The sequence below is a fragment of the Amblyomma maculatum genome, chromosome 7 (genome assembly GCF_055883805.1).
Source record: "Amblyomma maculatum isolate TAMU_Amacu chromosome 7, ASM5588380v1, whole genome shotgun sequence".
In the NCBI taxonomy this organism is placed as follows: Eukaryota; Metazoa; Arthropoda; class Arachnida; order Ixodida; family Ixodidae; genus Amblyomma; species Amblyomma maculatum.
This window is the reverse complement of record NC_139350.1, coordinates 72,485,735-72,504,995: the sequence shown is the minus strand read 5'-3', so window position 1 is coordinate 72,504,995 and position 19,261 is coordinate 72,485,735. Positions and strand designations below refer to the sequence as shown.

General features: G+C 44.1%; 1 protein-coding gene across 1 annotated transcript in view; it reads right to left on the bottom strand.

Moving 5' to 3' along the window:
* The window catches only part of LOC146183620 (cytochrome P450 4V2-like), a 37,754-nt gene extending 18,913 nt beyond the window's left edge, over positions 1–18,841 (bottom strand). The window contains exons 1-3 of the mRNA XM_084608387.1: positions 18,592–18,841; positions 17,373–17,482; positions 16,260–16,348 (exon numbers count right to left, since the gene is read on the bottom strand). Coding sequence (XP_084464513.1) covers positions 16,260–16,348; positions 17,373–17,482; positions 18,592–18,841 — 449 coding nt within the window. The remainder of the gene's footprint in view (positions 1–16,259; positions 16,349–17,372; positions 17,483–18,591) is intronic.
* Between the last annotated feature and the right edge of the window lie 420 nt (positions 18,842–19,261).

Genomic DNA, 19,261 nt, shown 5'->3' with positions numbered 1-19,261 from the left:
ATCAAATACACTGTAAGAACATTATCTATATTATCTGCTGGAGCTTTCTGCAAAACAGCTTTGTGTTTTTTCTTTGTGTTCCTTTTCCGGTTCCCAAGCATGTTTTTGCCTTAATGTGAAGGAGTAGGGCGTTATAGGCCACTGCCGGCGGGCAAAGTAGCACCTTGGTGCACTTGAGAAAACAATAGACCCATTTGCAGCCTGGTGCGTAGAAATGAAAAAAACAAAAGAGAAGAAACTTTCACAGCTATCTTCCACGGCCGTATAGCGGAGCTGGGTCTTTGCAAGGCGAATTCCGGCCTTTCTGTACGTAACTGAGTAAAGCTGATTTTTACGATAGCCACATAAGCCAGTTCGCAACCGTATTTATAATGAACGGCTTCAGTTGAGGTGAAAACTTTCCATCGCCTTGAACTCTGCTAGATGTCATGCGAGAGTTGTAAAAAGAGGTAATCCCATTGTTTTATCCCTGCGGCCAAATTTGAGGGGGAAGCAGCGGTAGCAAGAAATTTTCTGTACGCATACGAAGTGGAAATTGACGTAGCAAATACAGCTTTTCTGGGACAATTGTACCTGACAGACTCTTGTAATCATGTCCTGATTTGTTATCACTTCATTAACGCTTACGTATCGTGAATCTCTGCTCGCTGGCGAGTTTCGGGGTTTCTTTCATATGACTTGCCGTAATAAAGTTTTGAGGTGGCTGAACGCCCCTCTAAGACTCATGTTTAGTACGTCACTATGTTGGTGATGCTTAGCAATGATAATTAGAAAAGATAAGACAGGCTCATTTCGTTAAGATGATAGCTGATAGCAGTGCTCAGGCAAGATCCAAGATAAAAAGGCATTACGCACCATGTGCCTGTTCTAAAATTAAGAAGGTGGTCAAGTTATCGTCGTGGAAGCGTTGCTTAGGACAGTCTGACCTGTGCTGCCACTTATGTTCCCTTATTTATCTCTCTTATTTTTAGCTGATGTTAATTTCATACAGAGCGGTGTGGCTCATTAGGTCTTTGCTAATGTCGTTTTCAAGAAAGTGTACGAAATTTGGGTACCTCCTCGGAATTCATTTTTACAACGCAGATGGTTGTACAGGAGATGGCAAACAAAGCTGGGAGCTATAAGCTGCCGGTTGGTTTGGGAGATACCCACCACAGCTGTAGAAAGCACCGCGAATGGAGCAAAAACACAAAGCAAGGGGAGGGTGTAAATGTTGCTTGAAATCTTAACAGCTCCGATCTTTCCTCGCAACGACAATGGCTCTTTTGTCGAAATGTTAATGACAGCGTTCATCTCAACACATAAAATAAGCAGTTTGGGGGGGGGGGGGGGGGGGTATTGCTAGCTATATTAAAGATAACCTTAAAACAGGACAGAGAAGCGCAGAGATGAAGTGCCATGCACGAGCTTCATTAGATCGTTGCGTAGAGTATAAGCGTACAAGCTCCCAATTCATTCGTAACTGTGCGTTGCCCATGCCGGTTGGTGTCTGCGCTAGAGGCGTCCGTGTCCTGCGCTTCTTTTAAGTAAGATCCTTTAACGCTTCGTGACACGGCAGCGTGTCTGTCAGTGCATCAGCGAGAAGTCTCCCACTTCTTTGCGAGATTCCGCGGTATCCTGCGGGTTCTCACTTGTCAGTCGTCCTGATGACGTCATCAGAAAAATAAAAATTGCGTCTTCACCGGGAATTGAACCTCCATCCCTTGGATCCCCACCCAAGTGCTTTAACCACCTGCGCCACGCCCGGGATTGTGAAACGCACATCATAATTCTCCTTGTCTGCCGCGAGGATGATAGTAGCCGGATTCCGCGAGAGAGAGATACCGCGCCTTTACTTTCCTGTACACCAATTATAGAACGCCGGTGAACTTTGACGCGTTCAACGGTACGCTGGCTGTGTTCGACAAGGGGCGCGCGATGTACCGTGTGTAGCAGCAACGCTCAGGCTTTCACATTTATCCACTGCAGATTCTGCAGTGGTCTCGGAATTTGTCTTGTCCCACCTTTACCGCTCCTCCAAATCTCATGTACCCTTCTCGTTTGGGTTGCACTCTTCTTTAAACGTTCCACATTCTCAAGCATTTTGAAAGGACGTTTGAAAAAAATCTATTTAACCATGCTTTCGTACGCATGCTTGGCCCATTTCGTGAGAGTAAATTTTGCTTTTTGGGCAAGATACGGAAACCAGTCAGAGCTGTAGACTTCAAGCAGCACAACCATTACAGAGAGACAAAGATGTTCATGGGGCGGGAATCTTGGCGAGGCCCTCACAGACGCTGACTTGCCGCTGGCCGGCCAGCACAACACAGCGCAGCTTCGCCTTGACTGGCTTCCTGTCTCCAGCCTCGCAGGAGATTTCTCCGGACAAAGAGACTAGGCATTTGCTTCTCCTTACCCACTAGGGGAAAATAAAACTCTTTCCTCTTTAAAATGTGGGACGAGGAGCCTCGTTAGCCGTAAGTAGCGCTGACCGCCCGTCTCCTTCGGAGTGGTGGCCTTGGGCATATTTCTCAGGACAGACGCTGCGAGGGCTTGGAGCGTCCCCTTCCCTCATCGCACGCTCGCGTATACGTCCAGGAGCTTGAATTGTCACGCCACGTGCAGTTCTTTTTTAACGCTTCGCAGCGCTAACTCAAGGTCGAAAAACGCGTGTGTGCTCTTGGAGAACCAACGTGCCCCTGTCGTAGGAAAAACCTTATTTTTTCTCTTTTCTTTTTTCGACCTTCGCGCCCCTTTGTTTAATACACGTGCAGTTCTCCATACGCCGAGCACACGCGGTAGGCGTAACGCCGCTTCCCACCTGGTTCGTGAACGCAATAAGACATTTTGCAGCTGAGCTACTGCAGGGCTCTCTTGAAGCGTACGCAGTCGAATACACCGTCACAGGCTCCGAAATTAGCATTACTGTGCTCACAAGTAGTACAGACTAGATAGGGTAAGATACAGACTGCCTTTGTTGACTTTGACGTTATAGAAGAAAATGAAGAATACGCCGTGAGTACCGGCTAATTACCTTCTGCGTTAGCGAGGATGTCACTAAACAAAACAAGAGCTTATGATAGCTTCCAAAGCAATCACGAAGCGTCAAACATTTCAAGTAAGGTGCTCAGATTTATTGTACCAATTCCAAATGGAGGATCTGAGGTCCCAAATGAAGTCGTACCTTAGTGGTTTTCCAGCCAGCGCCAACCCGTTACACGAAACTGGAGAATAAAACCCTTCGAACCGTTTGATTACATTTCGACGCAAGACAACGTGACTCCTTCGAGACGGAGTTCTAATTAAAGGTTCTGGCGTCTTCTATTGAAAAACAGTTGCATGTAACAATCTCCTTTTGTTTGTTATAAAAGGTGTCGAAGAAAGGATAAAATTTTTTTGTTCAAAAATTTCCGAAGACAAGTATCATAGCGATATTCAATAATCGAGGCTTTCGAAATCTTCGGATCGTCTGCGACGTGCCACCAACATCAAATCAAACAAGGTCAGATCAAGGTCAGATATATTACCTGATTTTCTGCAGAGCTCAAGACAAGTGTGTCCAGCGAACTCTATATGAGTGCAACCTGCTGGGTCTCAATGTTGTCTTGCTGATTTGCAGTCATGATGTGATAAATGGCGCATGTCCATTGCGGGGCATGGGCCAGGGCACAGGCCGCAAATGGCAGATGATGAAAGGCGTTTTTATGTGAACTTTTTGATTGAAGTTTGGTAGGACAAAATAAAGAACAAATCGTTTCCTGGGAGATGGGCGACTAAATATGGCATAAGTGCTTTATGTGCAGGGTATCGGATGGCTTTTTTGCACAATGTGTTCTGTACAAAAGAAGAGACCATTACGAATTCAGAAACATCTCGGCATGGCAGCCGTTTGCTTTATAAAAGGAAGTTTTGAATGCTGACGTGCCCTTCTCGTCACTGTCTCCAAGTGCAGGACCCCCAAGGGGAAAACAATTGTTAGACAAACCCACACAGAGCTGTTGAAAATAATTTTCTAGATGCCACCGTAAAGAGAAAAAATGGTGGCCGGACAACAAAAACTGATTGATGGTTTCGCAAGTTCAGAATTCTGGGACATGTTTTAATTGTGAGGAAACTTCAGGAATTACATGATGTATTAATAATACGCACATGTTGATGTGTTTTTGAAGTTTTAATTGTGCTCGCAGCAAGTTGGTGAACCTGTCATAAAAAACCAACGGGCTGCATTTTTTTTTAATGAGACAACTCCGGAATATTCCAAGTTACTTTTTGTAAAATTTCATGATAGAAACAGTCGCAGGTTAAAATACGCAGCGAAACTTTGAGTTTGAGGTTTCTCCTCTCCTCACAACGAGCAAGTCTTTTTTTTAACAAAACGAACAGGGTGTATTTTATTTTAAATAATTGTGCGGAAACTTCAAAATTGATGCTTTTCAGGCGTTGAAAAGCATGATGTGAGCTTCCGACGCGGGCCATAAATTTTGATTCCGAACTTTGTCCCGCGCTCACAGAAAAAAAAAAAAAAAACATATTGACTGCTACAAAAAAAATTCGATACACTTAGGACTGCCTATTTGCAAAAAGGAGACAGCTGCCTCATGTAGCGATGCCCGATTCGAAAAATCGAACTGCGCAAACAGACGTAATGTAGTTACGTGGGACGTATACAGGTCGGTTCAAATCCTTATCACTTCGTTAGGCTAGTAAATGCATGTCAGTTAGGCAGCGATATGGCATGACACCACACTGAATGCTGCGCAAATAACGCTTGCTTCACAGTTTTGATTAGAAAGAGAAATAATTTATCGCCATATGGAGATCCATTAGTGATGTCTTTTAAGCAAATGGCGAGCCATAACCGATAAGGAAAAAGAGCCCTGCACAGGAGTATTTGTTGTGCATGTCGTTGTTGCACTCGTCGCTTCGGTGGTTTGACAACAGCTTGCATCGTAGTTGCTATGACAACTGCGGCGAGAGCACGATGCTCGAGCTCATGACCTTCCTTGGGACTCGAACGCGTGCACTATCATATGTCACATAGTCATATACTGTTAGTCTAGGGGGTATGTGCTTGGTTTCTTTGGTCGGGCCTGAAGGTCAAGCGTTCGAGGCGAGGCGAATTTGGGTTGCACCTGGAGTATCGGAGCTTCCAGGCTGAAACTCAATTGGGTGCATTTTTGAAAAACTAATGGCAAAATTTAAGCGCTGCGAATGTATTGCTTGTTATTGTGATATCAGGTAGTATTTAAAAAAAAAATGCGTTGAAAACGTTCTACAAAGAAAACGTCCGAAGTTTCTGGTTATTGGTTCAACATAGAACGACAGGTACATGTCCAGTTAAGTTATGCGGCAAAGTAATTGTGTGAATGACACCTCAAGCTTGTGAGATCCCCACACTTTACTCGTCGAGGAGAATAAGAGATGCTGGTAGTCGGAACGGAAGAAAGCGTTCAGGCTGAACACTTTTCAACAGCATGCAACTGTGAAACCTAGCCGTCATAATATATGTACGACCAGATAAGAGAGAGACGTGTACACCGAGGAGAGATGCCTTCGCCAAGGTATCGATAAACTCATTAAAATGATTATTTAATGGCCAAGGGCTCAATCTAATTTTATGAAACAAACTGTAATGGTATTAAAAATTTCAGTATCCGCAGTGCTGGTCACGTAGCAGCGTGGTCAGAAAATAGAAAAATAACACCTTCACAATCTTTGTATTAATTTTATAACTGACATGAACGGTGGACCACTGTGTAAAAGAGTTTGGTTTGATTTGTATGGTCCAACATGATAATCGGATTAAGGCTATGATAGACGCCGCCGTGGAGGACGACCACCTGGGGTTCTTTAACGTGCACTGTCATCGCACAGTACATGCGACACAGTTCGCCTCCATCGAAAATCGGCTGCCATGGCCGACATTCGAGCTTGCTTCCTTGGGTTTAGTAGCCAGCGCACTAACCATTGCGCCACAGCGACAGTGTTGTTAAAAAAAGAATAAAATTATTAGCAACGTAGTCGCGGAAGTGGAGCGAGAATGACCGATCTGCGGACGGAGAGAAAATATCTGTGCCCGCTTTTCCTTAACAATCTCAGATGTTCGTAGCAACTAATAAGTGCTCAGCCCACGGAAAAGAACAACTTAAACGCGGTTAGAAAGTATTGCACATACAACCTCCACACGTGCAGATTTCAAGCACGCGTGAACAATATTTGTAGACAACAAAATTGCGGAGTACGCCGCCGAAACGAAGTTTCAATGAAAACATTTCTGAACTTGGAATGTACGACCGAACTGAATACGAGAGGGAACGAATCGAACAATTTTAAATGTGTCTGGAGTGGGAAGAAGTGAAGTCTGGATAAAGATGTTGTTCGCGCTTCCAGGCAGAAAAAAGAAACAGCAAGAAATTCGGAAACTCATGGGCCCATCTGCAGCGCCTCTACCTCCAAGAGAAGGAATCGAAGTTAATAAGTAGGAGTTCCAGAGAACAATACGAAGCCAAAATGGATGTCTTAACAGAGATATTGTTCTCAAAATATATTATGCGAGCGCTTTCACATGCTAGAATGGATATTTCTCAGCCTGCGTAACATGCCGACCGCCTGGACTTTGCTCGCAAAGACTCTTGAATATCGTTTCGCAAGAAAAGTAAATGATCATGCATAACCTCTTGATACTTGAAACTGTGACTTAAAGAAACTATACGATTTCTATCAATAAAATATTAAGGGCAAATGATAGGGAGGAAATTAATAAAGCGCACCTTGCATTAGTCTTTACGTCGTGAGAGCTGTGCAGTAAAAATGATCAGCGACCAGCAGGGTTTGAAATTTTAGGAAGTAAATCATTTGTGCCCCACCGAGGTGGCTCATTGGTTACGACGTTAGATAGCTAGGCTCAAGGGCGTAGGATGAAATGTCACTGCAATTTATAGAACCACAGGTCTTCGTAACTTCTGGGACCTTCCACTACGGCATCTCAAATAGCCTAATGCGCTTTGGGACGTTGACTATATAAACCAAATAATTTGTGTTTTATTTTGTTAATCCTCCCTCTTTGTATTTGTACGTCTGCCTGAAGAAATGCTGCCAGTACTGGCATAATTATCGTGTTGTAATGCAGAGCCTTCAAGCCCTACCACTATCTTCTCAATCTTTAGGCTTGGGCTTAGTCTTATGTTAGCAGGATTCAACTTCGCGAAGCACCCTAGGCTGTGAGGGACGACGTAGTGAAGACTTCGAAAATTTCGCCCACCTGAGATTCTGTAACGTGCACTGACACCACTCAGTACACAGCCGCCATGCTTTTCTCCTCCATTGAAAAGGAGCCTCCACGCCCAAGGTTTGATCCCGCGTCCTTGGGTTCAGAAGTCGAGTGCCTTAAAATCTGAGCCACTGCGGCGAGGCTCTTTAGCCTTAAATGCAATTTATTGATATTCCAAATTTTAGCGGCATACCCTTTGTTATTATTTCGTGAATACTGATGGGTGTATTTTGTCAGGAGCATTTTTATACTACACGGCTTTCACTTCCCCCTTTCACGGCCGCTGCGGGCGCTTTTCGATGAAGGCGAAAAGCGAGACGCACGAGCGCTGTGCGACGTCAGTGCATGTTAAAGAGCCCCAGGTGGTTGAAATTTCCCGGCCCGTCCACTGGGGCGTCTCTTATAGCCTCAATCGCTTTGGGACTTGAGGCCACACAAATCAAACGTTCGAGAAGTACCCATGCAATGTCCAGTGACAAGGGCCAGGGACGAAGAAACGAAAGTTGTCGCGAGGTTGTTGTGGTTGCTTTCACAGGACAACAGCATAAAAACAAACATGTATCGCGGGCTCGTATCGCATCTTTGCATACGTTTGTGCATACCTCCACGTCAACACTTGCTCAAAACAGCAAGTTTTCTTCTCTACTTAGATAATGTTTTAACGATGCCTCTTCCCATCGGAAGCGGGTCCACGTTGTCCACTGCGTGTCTCACCTTTCCTCACAATCTCTCCACTTCACTTTGATCCCTGAAGACAATAACAATAGTTTTGTCGCGAGGTTTGTTTTTACATATCTTGCCATGTTGAGCTGAGTATATAACGAGTGTTTATGCTTTTAAAAGCTTGAAGGAGGTCTAGGAATTGAGATATTTAGTGCAGATTTGTCAGAAAACATGAAAACGATGAAGACAACCACATCCAAACTGCACCGATATGTCATAGAAGCTCGGGTCAGAATATGGCAGCTCGACCTTGAGAAGGCATTTCGGCGTCCAAGAGGTGCTTTTCTGTATACTGCAGTATTGGCAACATTATTTTAGAGGGTGTTAAAATGGCTTCCGAAGACTGTTCAACGCAAATTATCATTAACATATGCCTTAGTTTCAGAGTGCAACTTCATTCTTCAGTAAGGCTAGGGTGTTCCATGGCTCCTTTGCATTTTGCCGTAGCCTTCGAAACATTTTGTTCGGCAGTCATTCGAGACGCAAACATACGTATTTTTAAGCTGCATGCCGTAGAAGTTAAAATGTTGGCGTATGCTGACGACATTTAGATCTTCTACAATTAAAGGGAAACCATGTTCTAATCTGTTAGCCTTGCTAAAGCTTCTTTAATTAGGCGGGAGTCCAGATAATCTCCGAAAAAGTGGTGGCATATGGTAGGAAACATGGGACATGGCACCCACAAAGGTTGCATGTATGCAGCGGATTGCAGTATATGCACTGCATCTAGGGGGGGGGGGGGGGGGCTTTCAGCGTTTCTGAGATCCGAGGCAGTTTCGGATCGAACCACTGAGGTGTTGAAAGCTCAGGCAAAGGCGTGGCAAGGCCGCGGATTATCAGTAGTTGCGCATTTTTCTGATTGCCAAGGTGGGGTATATACAGCAGGTGATGTTCATAGCGTGTGTAAACATTCAAAAGATGCATAGTGTGCTGCTTCCTTTATCTGGAGTTTCAGTTAGAAGCGAACTAGTTGCGCAACTTTGTTTCGAACAGTTCGTGAGGAAGGGCTTGGGCTCTCTCACTCGTTTATAAAGAAGATTGTATCGGGCTTTTTCTTCCTACATGATGAGAGGAAGGCATTTCTTCGTAGGAAGCTTCAATATAATCATGTGCTCTTGTGTGGAGCTGATGCATTGCATATAGTGATATACATTATATTTGTATGCATTTGTCTAAGCAGGCAATGTGGGCGGGAAAAAAAGCTAATATTGTGCAGTCCTCTACCGCAGTGGCTGGCGCAGCTGATTTCTTTGCTTGGGCCTAAGCTCGAGACCCTTTCGTGGCGAGTTTTCTCCGCACCGTCGCTTGAAGTAGGCTCTACAGCCACCCTAGTGAAATGCAAAATTATGGGAATTAATGCCTATGCATCAAAATCGCAAGCATATTTTTGGCAGGTGGTAGCCCGTGTCAGACGCGCCACCTCTAGGCGACACGCGCACGCTGGCTTGGTTAAAATGGGGCTTTATGTCTGTGCCGGGTGGTCTTGCACATAATGTGACTGATTGCGAGCGTATGCTACTAGTACGTGAGAGATGATAGAGTTCCATATTAACAGATTCATAGTTGACAGAGTAACAAATCTTGCACGTAGGCAAACGTGGATACGGAGTAGGAGCCGCCTTTTAGATCCATTAAAGCTGGTGCGCTATCCACCTAAAGACGGCGCTGAAGTGTCCGCAAAACTTCTTTTCCAGTTCCTCAGCTGGCAGATAAAAATTGCGGTTCTACCAAGGTTGTACTCTGCTTTCTACTAGCTTTTGCTACTGCGTGCACGTTTGAAATTCTGTGATCATGATCGCTATGCTGGTGTGAAATTCAAAGGCAGGGGAGAGGGCGGACGAAAGCAAAATAGAACAATTTCGATATCTGCCCAGAAAAATAACTGCATCGGGCAGTGGAATAGTGAACTATTTTCTGGCGATTTTTTTTTTTCGAGATAAACAAGACTTTAAAAGCCGTCGACATCTGGAAGCATGCCTTGTCTCTTCTGTTGTTAGCTGCATGATATGAGACGCCCAAATGATGTAGGAATGGCCGCCAATAATAATCCCTCAATAATAATTTCGGCATTACACATGTAGACTTCTCTTTTTTAAGTCAGATAATGCTTCCTTGTGTCGACCAGCTAGTACCGCAAAATTCCTCTCCCAAACCTTAGCCGACCACAAGGCCAGTTTTCTGGGACACCTTCTAATTGTGAGGCATTTGTTTGATATTGTATTACACCAGATGTCGGAGCTGTATGGCCCAAGCTTGTGATGCACAGCAAAAATTGCGCGTCCAGCTTGCTTGTCCTCAGTTAGAAACTTTTAGAGAACAGCAATCATTTTAAAATTCTTTTCTAAACAGAATAATAAAATGGCCTTGGCCTGCGATGCTTAGCCAGGTTTTGTTTGCATCTGAAGTTTGTCCTGGACACAATTTAAAATGGATAACTGACTTATGATAAATTTTAGCTCTGGAGCTATATTGGGGGCTACGGCGGACACCAGGGAAGTGACAGAAGGCTTTTATCATTTTAATAACTGACTAAATAAGTTAATGATCCTTTTAATTTTCAATTTAGTGGGCACATGGTTTGTGCAGAATTGAAGCTCGATCTTCCGAATAATATAGCCACAAAAAAAAAAGTTTTCTAAAAACCATTTTATAGCACGTCCTCAAGTAATAGCAAATTTACACACGTTGATGGGAGTTGTATAAGCTCCCGATGCACAGTCGATTTTTTCGTTCTAAAGTTTGTCCTTCTCTTATACCTAAAAAACCCAAAGTGTGCGTTTTTGAAGAGTAATAGCAGCAAATACAAAAATGAGGAGCAGCTTGAACTTTGAGACGAGGGAGACGAGGGAGACAAAGGAGACACAGAACACATCGCTGACTAACAACTTTAACGAGGAGAGTGAAAAGATTCCGGATCGAGTGACGATGGTGGATCGAGGGATACATTGATCGTTTTGGTGTAATCGTAAAGTTTGTGAAGAAATTTCGTTCAAAAGGTTTATCCCACAATTTGCCCGACATTTTTGGGTATGTATTAGTAATGAGCTGCACGCGCACTTTCTTCGGCATTTTGCAAATGTGTTCACAAAGAAATGGTAGAAAGAAGTGCTTAGTGATATCTGCGGACAATGTATAAATATCTGGTGCTAACTGCAAAGTTGGACAAGTCTTGCCCGGTCTGCTGTTCTGTAATCTAGTGCGCTCGATTACCTGGCCCTCCAGCGAGCGCGGACAGTGCTACCTTTAGTGACCAGCACAGAACTCTGTCAAGCTGTCAGTGTGAGCGTCTCGTAGAAAGAGGACATCGTTGGTGGAACCATGACTTTCGGAACCGCCAGTGAGACTACTTTATTATACGCAGTCACGACCGCAGGCAGTGGAGTGGGCCACTGAGCCTTGTGTCAACTGAGCATCCAAACCGAAACTGCGCACGCTGTAATGGCTGAACGTCACGGCGACAGGAAAGCGGAGTAATTGAAGACGTTATTGATATGGAAAACGGGGAAATGAGAGAATAAAATGGATGGTGTGTTACAGACAAATTGGTCGGACATAGACAAACACGGATGCGTGGTTTCTATGATTTCAACGAATGTTTGCCGGTCAGGTAATAAAGATGGAAAGATGGGATAGTCCTTTTTATTTTTTCAATAATTAGCGAGTTTCCACACTTTCCTCGCCAGAGAAGCCAGAAACGGCTGCAACTTGTGGTTGCCGAATGGAATGCAGAGCCAAACTCAAAGAGGAACCAAACTTTAGATCGCAAAGGCATAGAGTTCTTGTAAACTGACAAATCGACATCATCATCATTATTATCATCATCACCCTGACTATACCCACTGCCGGGCGAAGACCTCTCCCATATTCTTCCAATACCCGGTCCTGTACTAGCTGCATCCACTTGATCCCTGCAACTTCTCAACTTCATCCGCCCACGTAAATTTCTGCCGCCCCGCTTTCCTTCCTTTAGAATGCAGTGTGTTATCCTAAGCGAACATCGGTTATCTTTTCTTCGCGCTACATGTCCTGCCCATGCCCATTTCTTCTTGATTTCCACTAGAATGTCAGTGACTTGAGTTATTTCTCTGACCCACCCTGCACACTTCCTTTCTCTTATTGTTACCCATTCCCATTTTTCCTTCCATAGCCCTCTGTGTTGTCCTCAACTTAAGTAGAACCCTCTTTGTTAGCCTCCACATTTCAGCCACATAGGTGAGTACAGGTAAGATGCAACTGTTGTAATCTTTCCTCTTTAGCGATACCGGCAAGCTGCTAGTCATAATCTGCGAGTGCTTGCCAAATGCGCTCCATCCCGATCTTTATCTCCTTGTTATTTTCCTTTCATGGTCCGGATCTGCGGTTACTACCTGTCCTAAGTAGACAGATTCGCCTAGCACTTCCAGTGCTTCACTACTTAACGTAAACTGCTGTTCCTTCCCTAGGCTATTGAACTTTACCTTAGGCTTCTGCATATTGATTTTCAAGCCTACCTTTATACTTTTCCTGACTAGGTCATCAATCATTCTTTGCAATTCATCTTCTGAGTTACTTAGCAAGGCAATGTGATCAGCAAATCGCAGATTACTGAGGTATTCTCCAGCGACGCTTATCCCTAACTGCTCCCATTGCAAGTCTCTGAATGCTTCTAAACTGACAATAAACTGACAAGTACGCACCGTAAGAATGGGAACCAGGGGCCGCATTATGTGTCGTTTCGGTGAGGTTTTCTTCGTTTTTTTTTTTTTTTTTTTTTACATTGAGTCCTGTTACATCGGTCGCTGTTACCGTGGACATAAAGGGTGAGGCAAAATGAACCTTGCGTGATCATCGAGGTTTTCGAATGTGGTATCCTAAAGGGAATAAGCATTTATGAAGGACAGGAGCTTTTTTACCACAGTCGAGAGCCAGTGCGCTACAGAGAATCAGCCGTCCTACTAATCTATCACAAATTTCGTGAATACAATGTCGTCCGTCAGGTTTCGTGATGGTCCTCTGTTCTGACCGTCTCGCTAGTTCCTTAATAACATTATGTGCTCCTGGTGTCGTTAGGATGATGGTTATGAAGCCCAGGCTGTTGGCTATGCTTATAAAAGGCGTTCTTCCACTGAAGAACAAATGAAAACCAAATGGAGAAATATCTTTCTTTCCTAGACGCCTATATTTATCTGCTTGGGCGGACTTCCCTGTGATGGCAAGGGATGGATTTCATATAAAAACTCACGCCGTAAAAAGACACACTTAAAAATCACACATGCACAAACCCCTCGATATAATACTTCGTATTAATGCCTGGGCGTGCAAGCACTAGCCAGTAACGTCAGGTAACGAGAATAGCCAAATCACCGTCTACCTGCGAACAGTTTTCGAGAGAGAAAATAATTTCTTTTTCAGCACATTGATATTAATTCGCACAATCACACTAACGACGCCTGCACATAGAGCACGTCGTCCAAGTCTAATTTACCAACCTGTTCGCACCTAATCTGGATTGCTGCTTTGTAGTGACTAACTGAACTTAATTCATCCTTATTTTCCAGTCAGCTTAATGGGTGTTTTTGCCTTGTCCTTGAAAGCTGGTCATAAAAAATCGAATTTATTTGTTGTATTGAAAAGCATTTGGAAAGAAACAGGTGCGATAATTTTATCGTGTATTTTGATTGAAACCATCACTGTCCTGTATAAGTCCTAACTGAAATGTATAGTGACGCCGCACGTTGGAATGGTGTTATAAAGACTGCGTGATTCATTACGCCGACAACACTCATGTGCAACCTGCTTTCTCAATCCGCATCTCTGATGAGTTCTGTGTTTTCAGAACATACTGGGGAAATAAAAATATATTCTAGAAGCTGCTGCAGCGAACCACTCCATCGACAAAAATGAGAATTTTACAGCTGTATTACAAACACTGACTCATCGTGCCTTAAATCCTCAGAAATATTTAGAAAACTTTTAAATTCGAGGGTAAAAAGTACTCAATAAACTTTGCACCACGAGAATAGTATCTAGTATTCTTAAACGAAAAAAAAAAATAAATAAAAAAAGATCATGTCCACATTTTGATTTTCATTTCTCACAGAAGGCTTTGCGCACTCAAGCCACTGCAACCAGATGCTCCCTTCAAATGTATCTGCAAGAATATCGAGTCCCATCAAAATACGAAGGCTGCGTTCTGCGGATGGCATTGGAATTCTGAGTGGCTGGAAGAAGCAGAGCGACAATAGGCTTTGCCTCTATGCAGCCCTCATTTTTGCTCAGTGTACGAATCTCAAATTACAAATAAATAAAGCACATGGAAAACTATGCTGTTATCCACCTTTTAAAACTTCCTTCATCTGCAGTAGTAAGAGTAACCATGGCTTTGCTGAAAAGCGGTTAGCCCCTGTTAAAAAACAGAGCAAACCGCACAAACTTGAGCCGCTAATCACGGTTAGTCCTGGGAGACCTTACGTACTTCTATTGCTGCTTTTCGCTTAACAAAAAATGTGCGCATACGGAACTTCACTGTGCAAGCCACCTCCAGCTCGGGTAGGTGCATGAATTAGCCTGCATCAACGGCGGAGACCATGGTTTTACTGTGACCGAACTGAACGCCTCATTACATTCACTCCCTGTTTCTCTCAAAAGCAGCATAAAGCGAGTTCTGCTGAATATCAAGATAAAAAAAAAATGCCGGGAAATGCAAGTGGACACTGAAGTTGGAAAGCAAGCTTTTGTATTTATTCATTCCATACTAACTACATAGGTTCAGTATTCCTGTAGTGTTCATTCATACATGTTTAAGGAATAACAGCGCGGAGACGAAAGACAAGGAAGAAGACAACACCTGCGCTTGTTCCTTGTGCTTCGTCTCCGCGCTGTTATTCCTTAAACATGTACCAACTAGCTCAACTCTCCGTTTCATTCATACAGTTTACCATTGAGTAGTAAAGGACGCTTGTTACCCTGCGCTTATCTATCCTTGCACTTCTCCGCCGGATGCTCCAGGATGCCCCTAGTTTGTATTTAGGTGTTCAGTTCAGTTCAGTTCCGTCGTTAAGTCATGTCCGCCTCTGCGTGACCCTATGGACCATATCACGCCATGCTTTCCGGTCTCTCACTATCCTCCTAACATCACATATCTTCATCTGCAGTATTTAAGTGTACGTTTAGCGAATTAGCTGTCTCATAAGTTTTCTATTATGTGCTATCGCGATCATATTTTAGCCGGCATGCGGTCTAAAAAAATCGTTATTATAGCTCTGTCTGAAGAACCAGTGGCCTGGTACTGCCAGCGGAAAGAGTGTGCATGTCCCCTCGTACCTTGGCACAGTTCAGGCGAGTGGTCTACTTGACTGTGGCGAAATGACTATTTTTCACCACCATTAGAATGTTGGAAACTTCTGATCCTGACAGTACATTTTTGCTCATGTATAATGGTATTGTTCACTGATCTCGGAAATATCCCGTCCAGTAGAGTTACCTTCCCTTGCTGCTGGTCGTACACTCTTTCGGTTCTTCTAGTTCACGAAATTTAATTAAATTGCCTATAGTTTGCCCGCTAAACTCAGTTGTCCACAATCACATGTTTCGTCTCGCTCAGAATTAAAGCCATAAGGTGGGAGTACTTTCACGCCGAGCGGACGCTTGTTTGAATTCATCACGCCAAAGATTTCCCATGATTGGAACCACTTTCCTGGCCTTACAGCGGATACACAAGGTAACCACCTGTTTTTAGGAAGGATATCAAGCCTTTTGGTATCAGAATCCTGTAGCATATGAAGCTCTGTCTTGGTATTGTTGCACCGCACTTCTACCGTGGCATATAATTGTGAGAATAATGAGGACGCGTAATTTCTTGTAGGTTGTTTCATTCATTGCACTGTTTGTGCGTTATTTTAGTGTAATTATGGCCCTATTCTCTGTCTAGGGTCCGAAGGCGTAATACATGAAAAGGAATGAAAGGAAGCCGTGGGTTGTACAGGACTGTTTGATTTTCATATTTGGAGCCAGTCGGTGGTTAGGCACTGAGGAAGCTGGACAGCTTTTTTAAATAGTGTCCATTTGGAACAGCATCACGTCTTATCTTAAATGTTTTTACTCAAGCAAAAAACAAAGCACTTGCATAGGGCAGGTATTGAATGAGGTGACGAGCAACGAAATCCGTGGCGTCGTTCTGAAAGAGCCGCCTATACGATCCTCGCTACGCGCCTGACAGCGCACTAAAACGTTTTACTACAAACTTATTGAGCTCTGTTTTATCTGTCACCACCGCCCCTAGACAAATCCCGAAGTGCAATCGACTTACGCTGTCACCAGGTTATGAGGGCCCAGCCAGTTGGAGAGGAAGCTGTACACGTAGGGCTTCCGGTGATTCTCCTTGCTCATCAGCAGAGTCTGCACAGCGCAGCTTAGATAAGGAAATAGCACATTCTAGAGCAGCAATGCTTCGAACAATGTACAGTGTGCATGCAAGTAAAGCCTTATTTATTATTAGTCATGGTGGCAAAGATATATGGGTAAAAAGCACGCACTTTTCCATAGCGACGTAGCTCTGGAATATTACGATGTATAAGAATGAAGTGTGAACTTCTGGGATATTTGGAATCTGAAATAGTGTTCGCGACCAAAGTGGCTTATAACGAGCGACGTTCGTTGCGAACACAAACCTACAATCGCCTTATTTGGTTTCATTAATCCTCACTTGAAAAAGTGAAGAAAGTTCTCTCAATGGATCCTTAAGCTCATGAAAGGAATTGAGTTGCTTTATATGACATGCATACGTTTGCTTAGCCCTAGCTGTTGACGTTGAAAAGAAGCAGTGCTTTACTTATCAGTATAGAAATTCATACTCCTGCCTATTAGTAGATGCAGAGAACAGCCAGCAAGAAAATTATAGAGGCGATAAAAAGGAATACCCTTGTCCACTTTCCTGAAAATAGTGCAAAAGGAAATAGGAAACCCAAAAGGCATGAAGGGACTGCGTTTTGGTTCTCGGATCTTGTGCGCTCTTATAAGATACCGGACCGTCACCAACACACCCAAGTAGTTTTGCTTCTATAGCAACCTGACGCCTTTGGCAAGTTGGTTCCGTCTCCAGATCAAAAGTGACTACATTAGATGAGTCGCTTTTGATTGCTGTAGCGAGACTATCGCAGCAAGACATCTTTGGCAAGGCTGCTGTGGCCATATTCTCAGAGCGTTTTTGTATTTAGGATCAGACTGTCATCGGATACAGAGCAAGCTTTTACTTTGTCTAGACCAGCCGCTATGAAACCGAACATGTTCTGATGCTCTGAGAATCCGACCACAATAGCATGTCATCAGCGCTCACTTTCGTCAAAGGGCATTTTTCTACACTCGTGATTGTCGTCGTCGCCACCAATCAGAGCATGCTATGTATCCCCACGCTGGGAGTTACCTCGGCCGCGTCGGGAGTGTGCACGACCACGACAGGCATCAGGCCGAGATACGCCTTGAATGTCCTCCATTGGTACTCTCGAGTCAGCTGGTTCACTATTGTCAGGAAGCCTGCGTGCCGGAAAGAGAACAGCTCATCATTCTTGTTTCATCTGTGGCATGGTCGTAAAAACAAAACAATAAGATGTATTTAGACCACCGTGAGGAAATACCCAAGCCACCGAGAGTGTTATGTGTATTATGCGTATACTGTTGCTGAAAAAGCACGGTTAACAATGGCGCGCACATGGCGTTCGCTTTATGGCCTCCTAGTATATTCGCTTATGTGAACTCCACTGAAGCTCGTAGGATCAAAATCACGCTGCCATGCCCCTTCCCGACTATGTTTACACGAGTTTAATTACCGGGTTAATGTCAATGCTTTCCTGTGAGACAACAAATTATGCGAATAAAAGCCAATTTTATCGTCTCAGGCCTTTGCTAGACAGACCTAACGCGGCCACGTTTCGACAGAATATGTCGGACCGAGTATGCCAATCCGACCACTCGGAATAATCCGCCATGCAGATTGCAGAGTGGATTGGGATTGTTGAGCACACTACGCTGAGGCGAGTTGATTCAGAGTGGATTCATGCTCGATCTGGCCGCTCTTCTAGTGTTGACTTGAACATGACAGACAGTTTTATTCTTCTCGACTTCTTAGAAGCTGTTTCAATCATGTTTAACAAAACAATACTTAGAACTGTGTCAGCGCTTACTTCTCTGAACGGTTTATTTTTGGAGGAGAACCGTAAAGATATACAAAATTACAAAAAGAGGGGCTGGCTTCTAGTTTCATCAGATTTACAAGAGATAAAAATATTTCCTTATGTTGACAAAGTGTGAAACAAAAAGGGATACATTCTTCGTGCTGATATTCACTGATAAGCATCCCACGTGTCATGCCCAAACCACTGACTGAGAACATAAAATAAAAACAATTCGAACTCAGGATTATCAAGAAATGAATGGAGCTGCTAAAAGGAGGATGCAGAGCACTTACTTACATACACGTGCGAGAGGGACAAATAACTCTGTGATTCCTTGAATTAGCAGTCTAAGGTGCTGAAAAGTGCTACTTGTGCGCTTCCTAAGAAATTACTATTTTGATGCCCATTAGAGCCCGAAGGACGTCTCCTATTCTTATAATCTTCCTAATGCAGTCGTAATTTCCGACTTACCGACAGTAGCGTCCTTCAGTCCTGTGGTCTTCCGCATATTCCAGTATGCCTTGATGGAGTACCAAAAAGGGATTCCATCCCAGGGACCCGGCAAAGGTCTGAGAGCCACCCATATTTTCATCCACTCCACGACAGGTCTCGCCAAGAAGATCCATGCAACGAGGAGCAGCAAGAGCGGTGACACTCGAGCAAGTGCAGCATCAAACTGTGACGACAGTGACGGCGACTCAGAAGGCCACAGCACGAACATGTTTAGCACAGTGCGCAGGAGTTCGGTTCGTTGTGTTCGCAGTGGTTGGGCGTCGGAAGAAGGCTTTCTCGACCACCTTTCGACGTTTTGAAGTCGCCACCGATGGTGAGCAAGTCAGCTAGTACCACGCCTACTCACAGGTTAATATCCCTGAAAGCGCGAATAAGCTACTCTCCTTCTCGAACAGCCAGTGTAGGGATGAAACGTTGCCAGCCGAATCGCTTGTGTTTGGAGGAGGAGCAAGCTGCTCGATGACGTTGCCGGTGGCTTCAATGGCACGCACAATACATGTGCATATGGGCTTGCTTCACAAAAATTGAGAAGAAACTACAATCCTGTACCGAAGCTGTTCATTGCCCGGCAGCAGGCTCATTCGTTGCGAAATTCAACGTACTGGACTACAATATACGTACCGCCGAG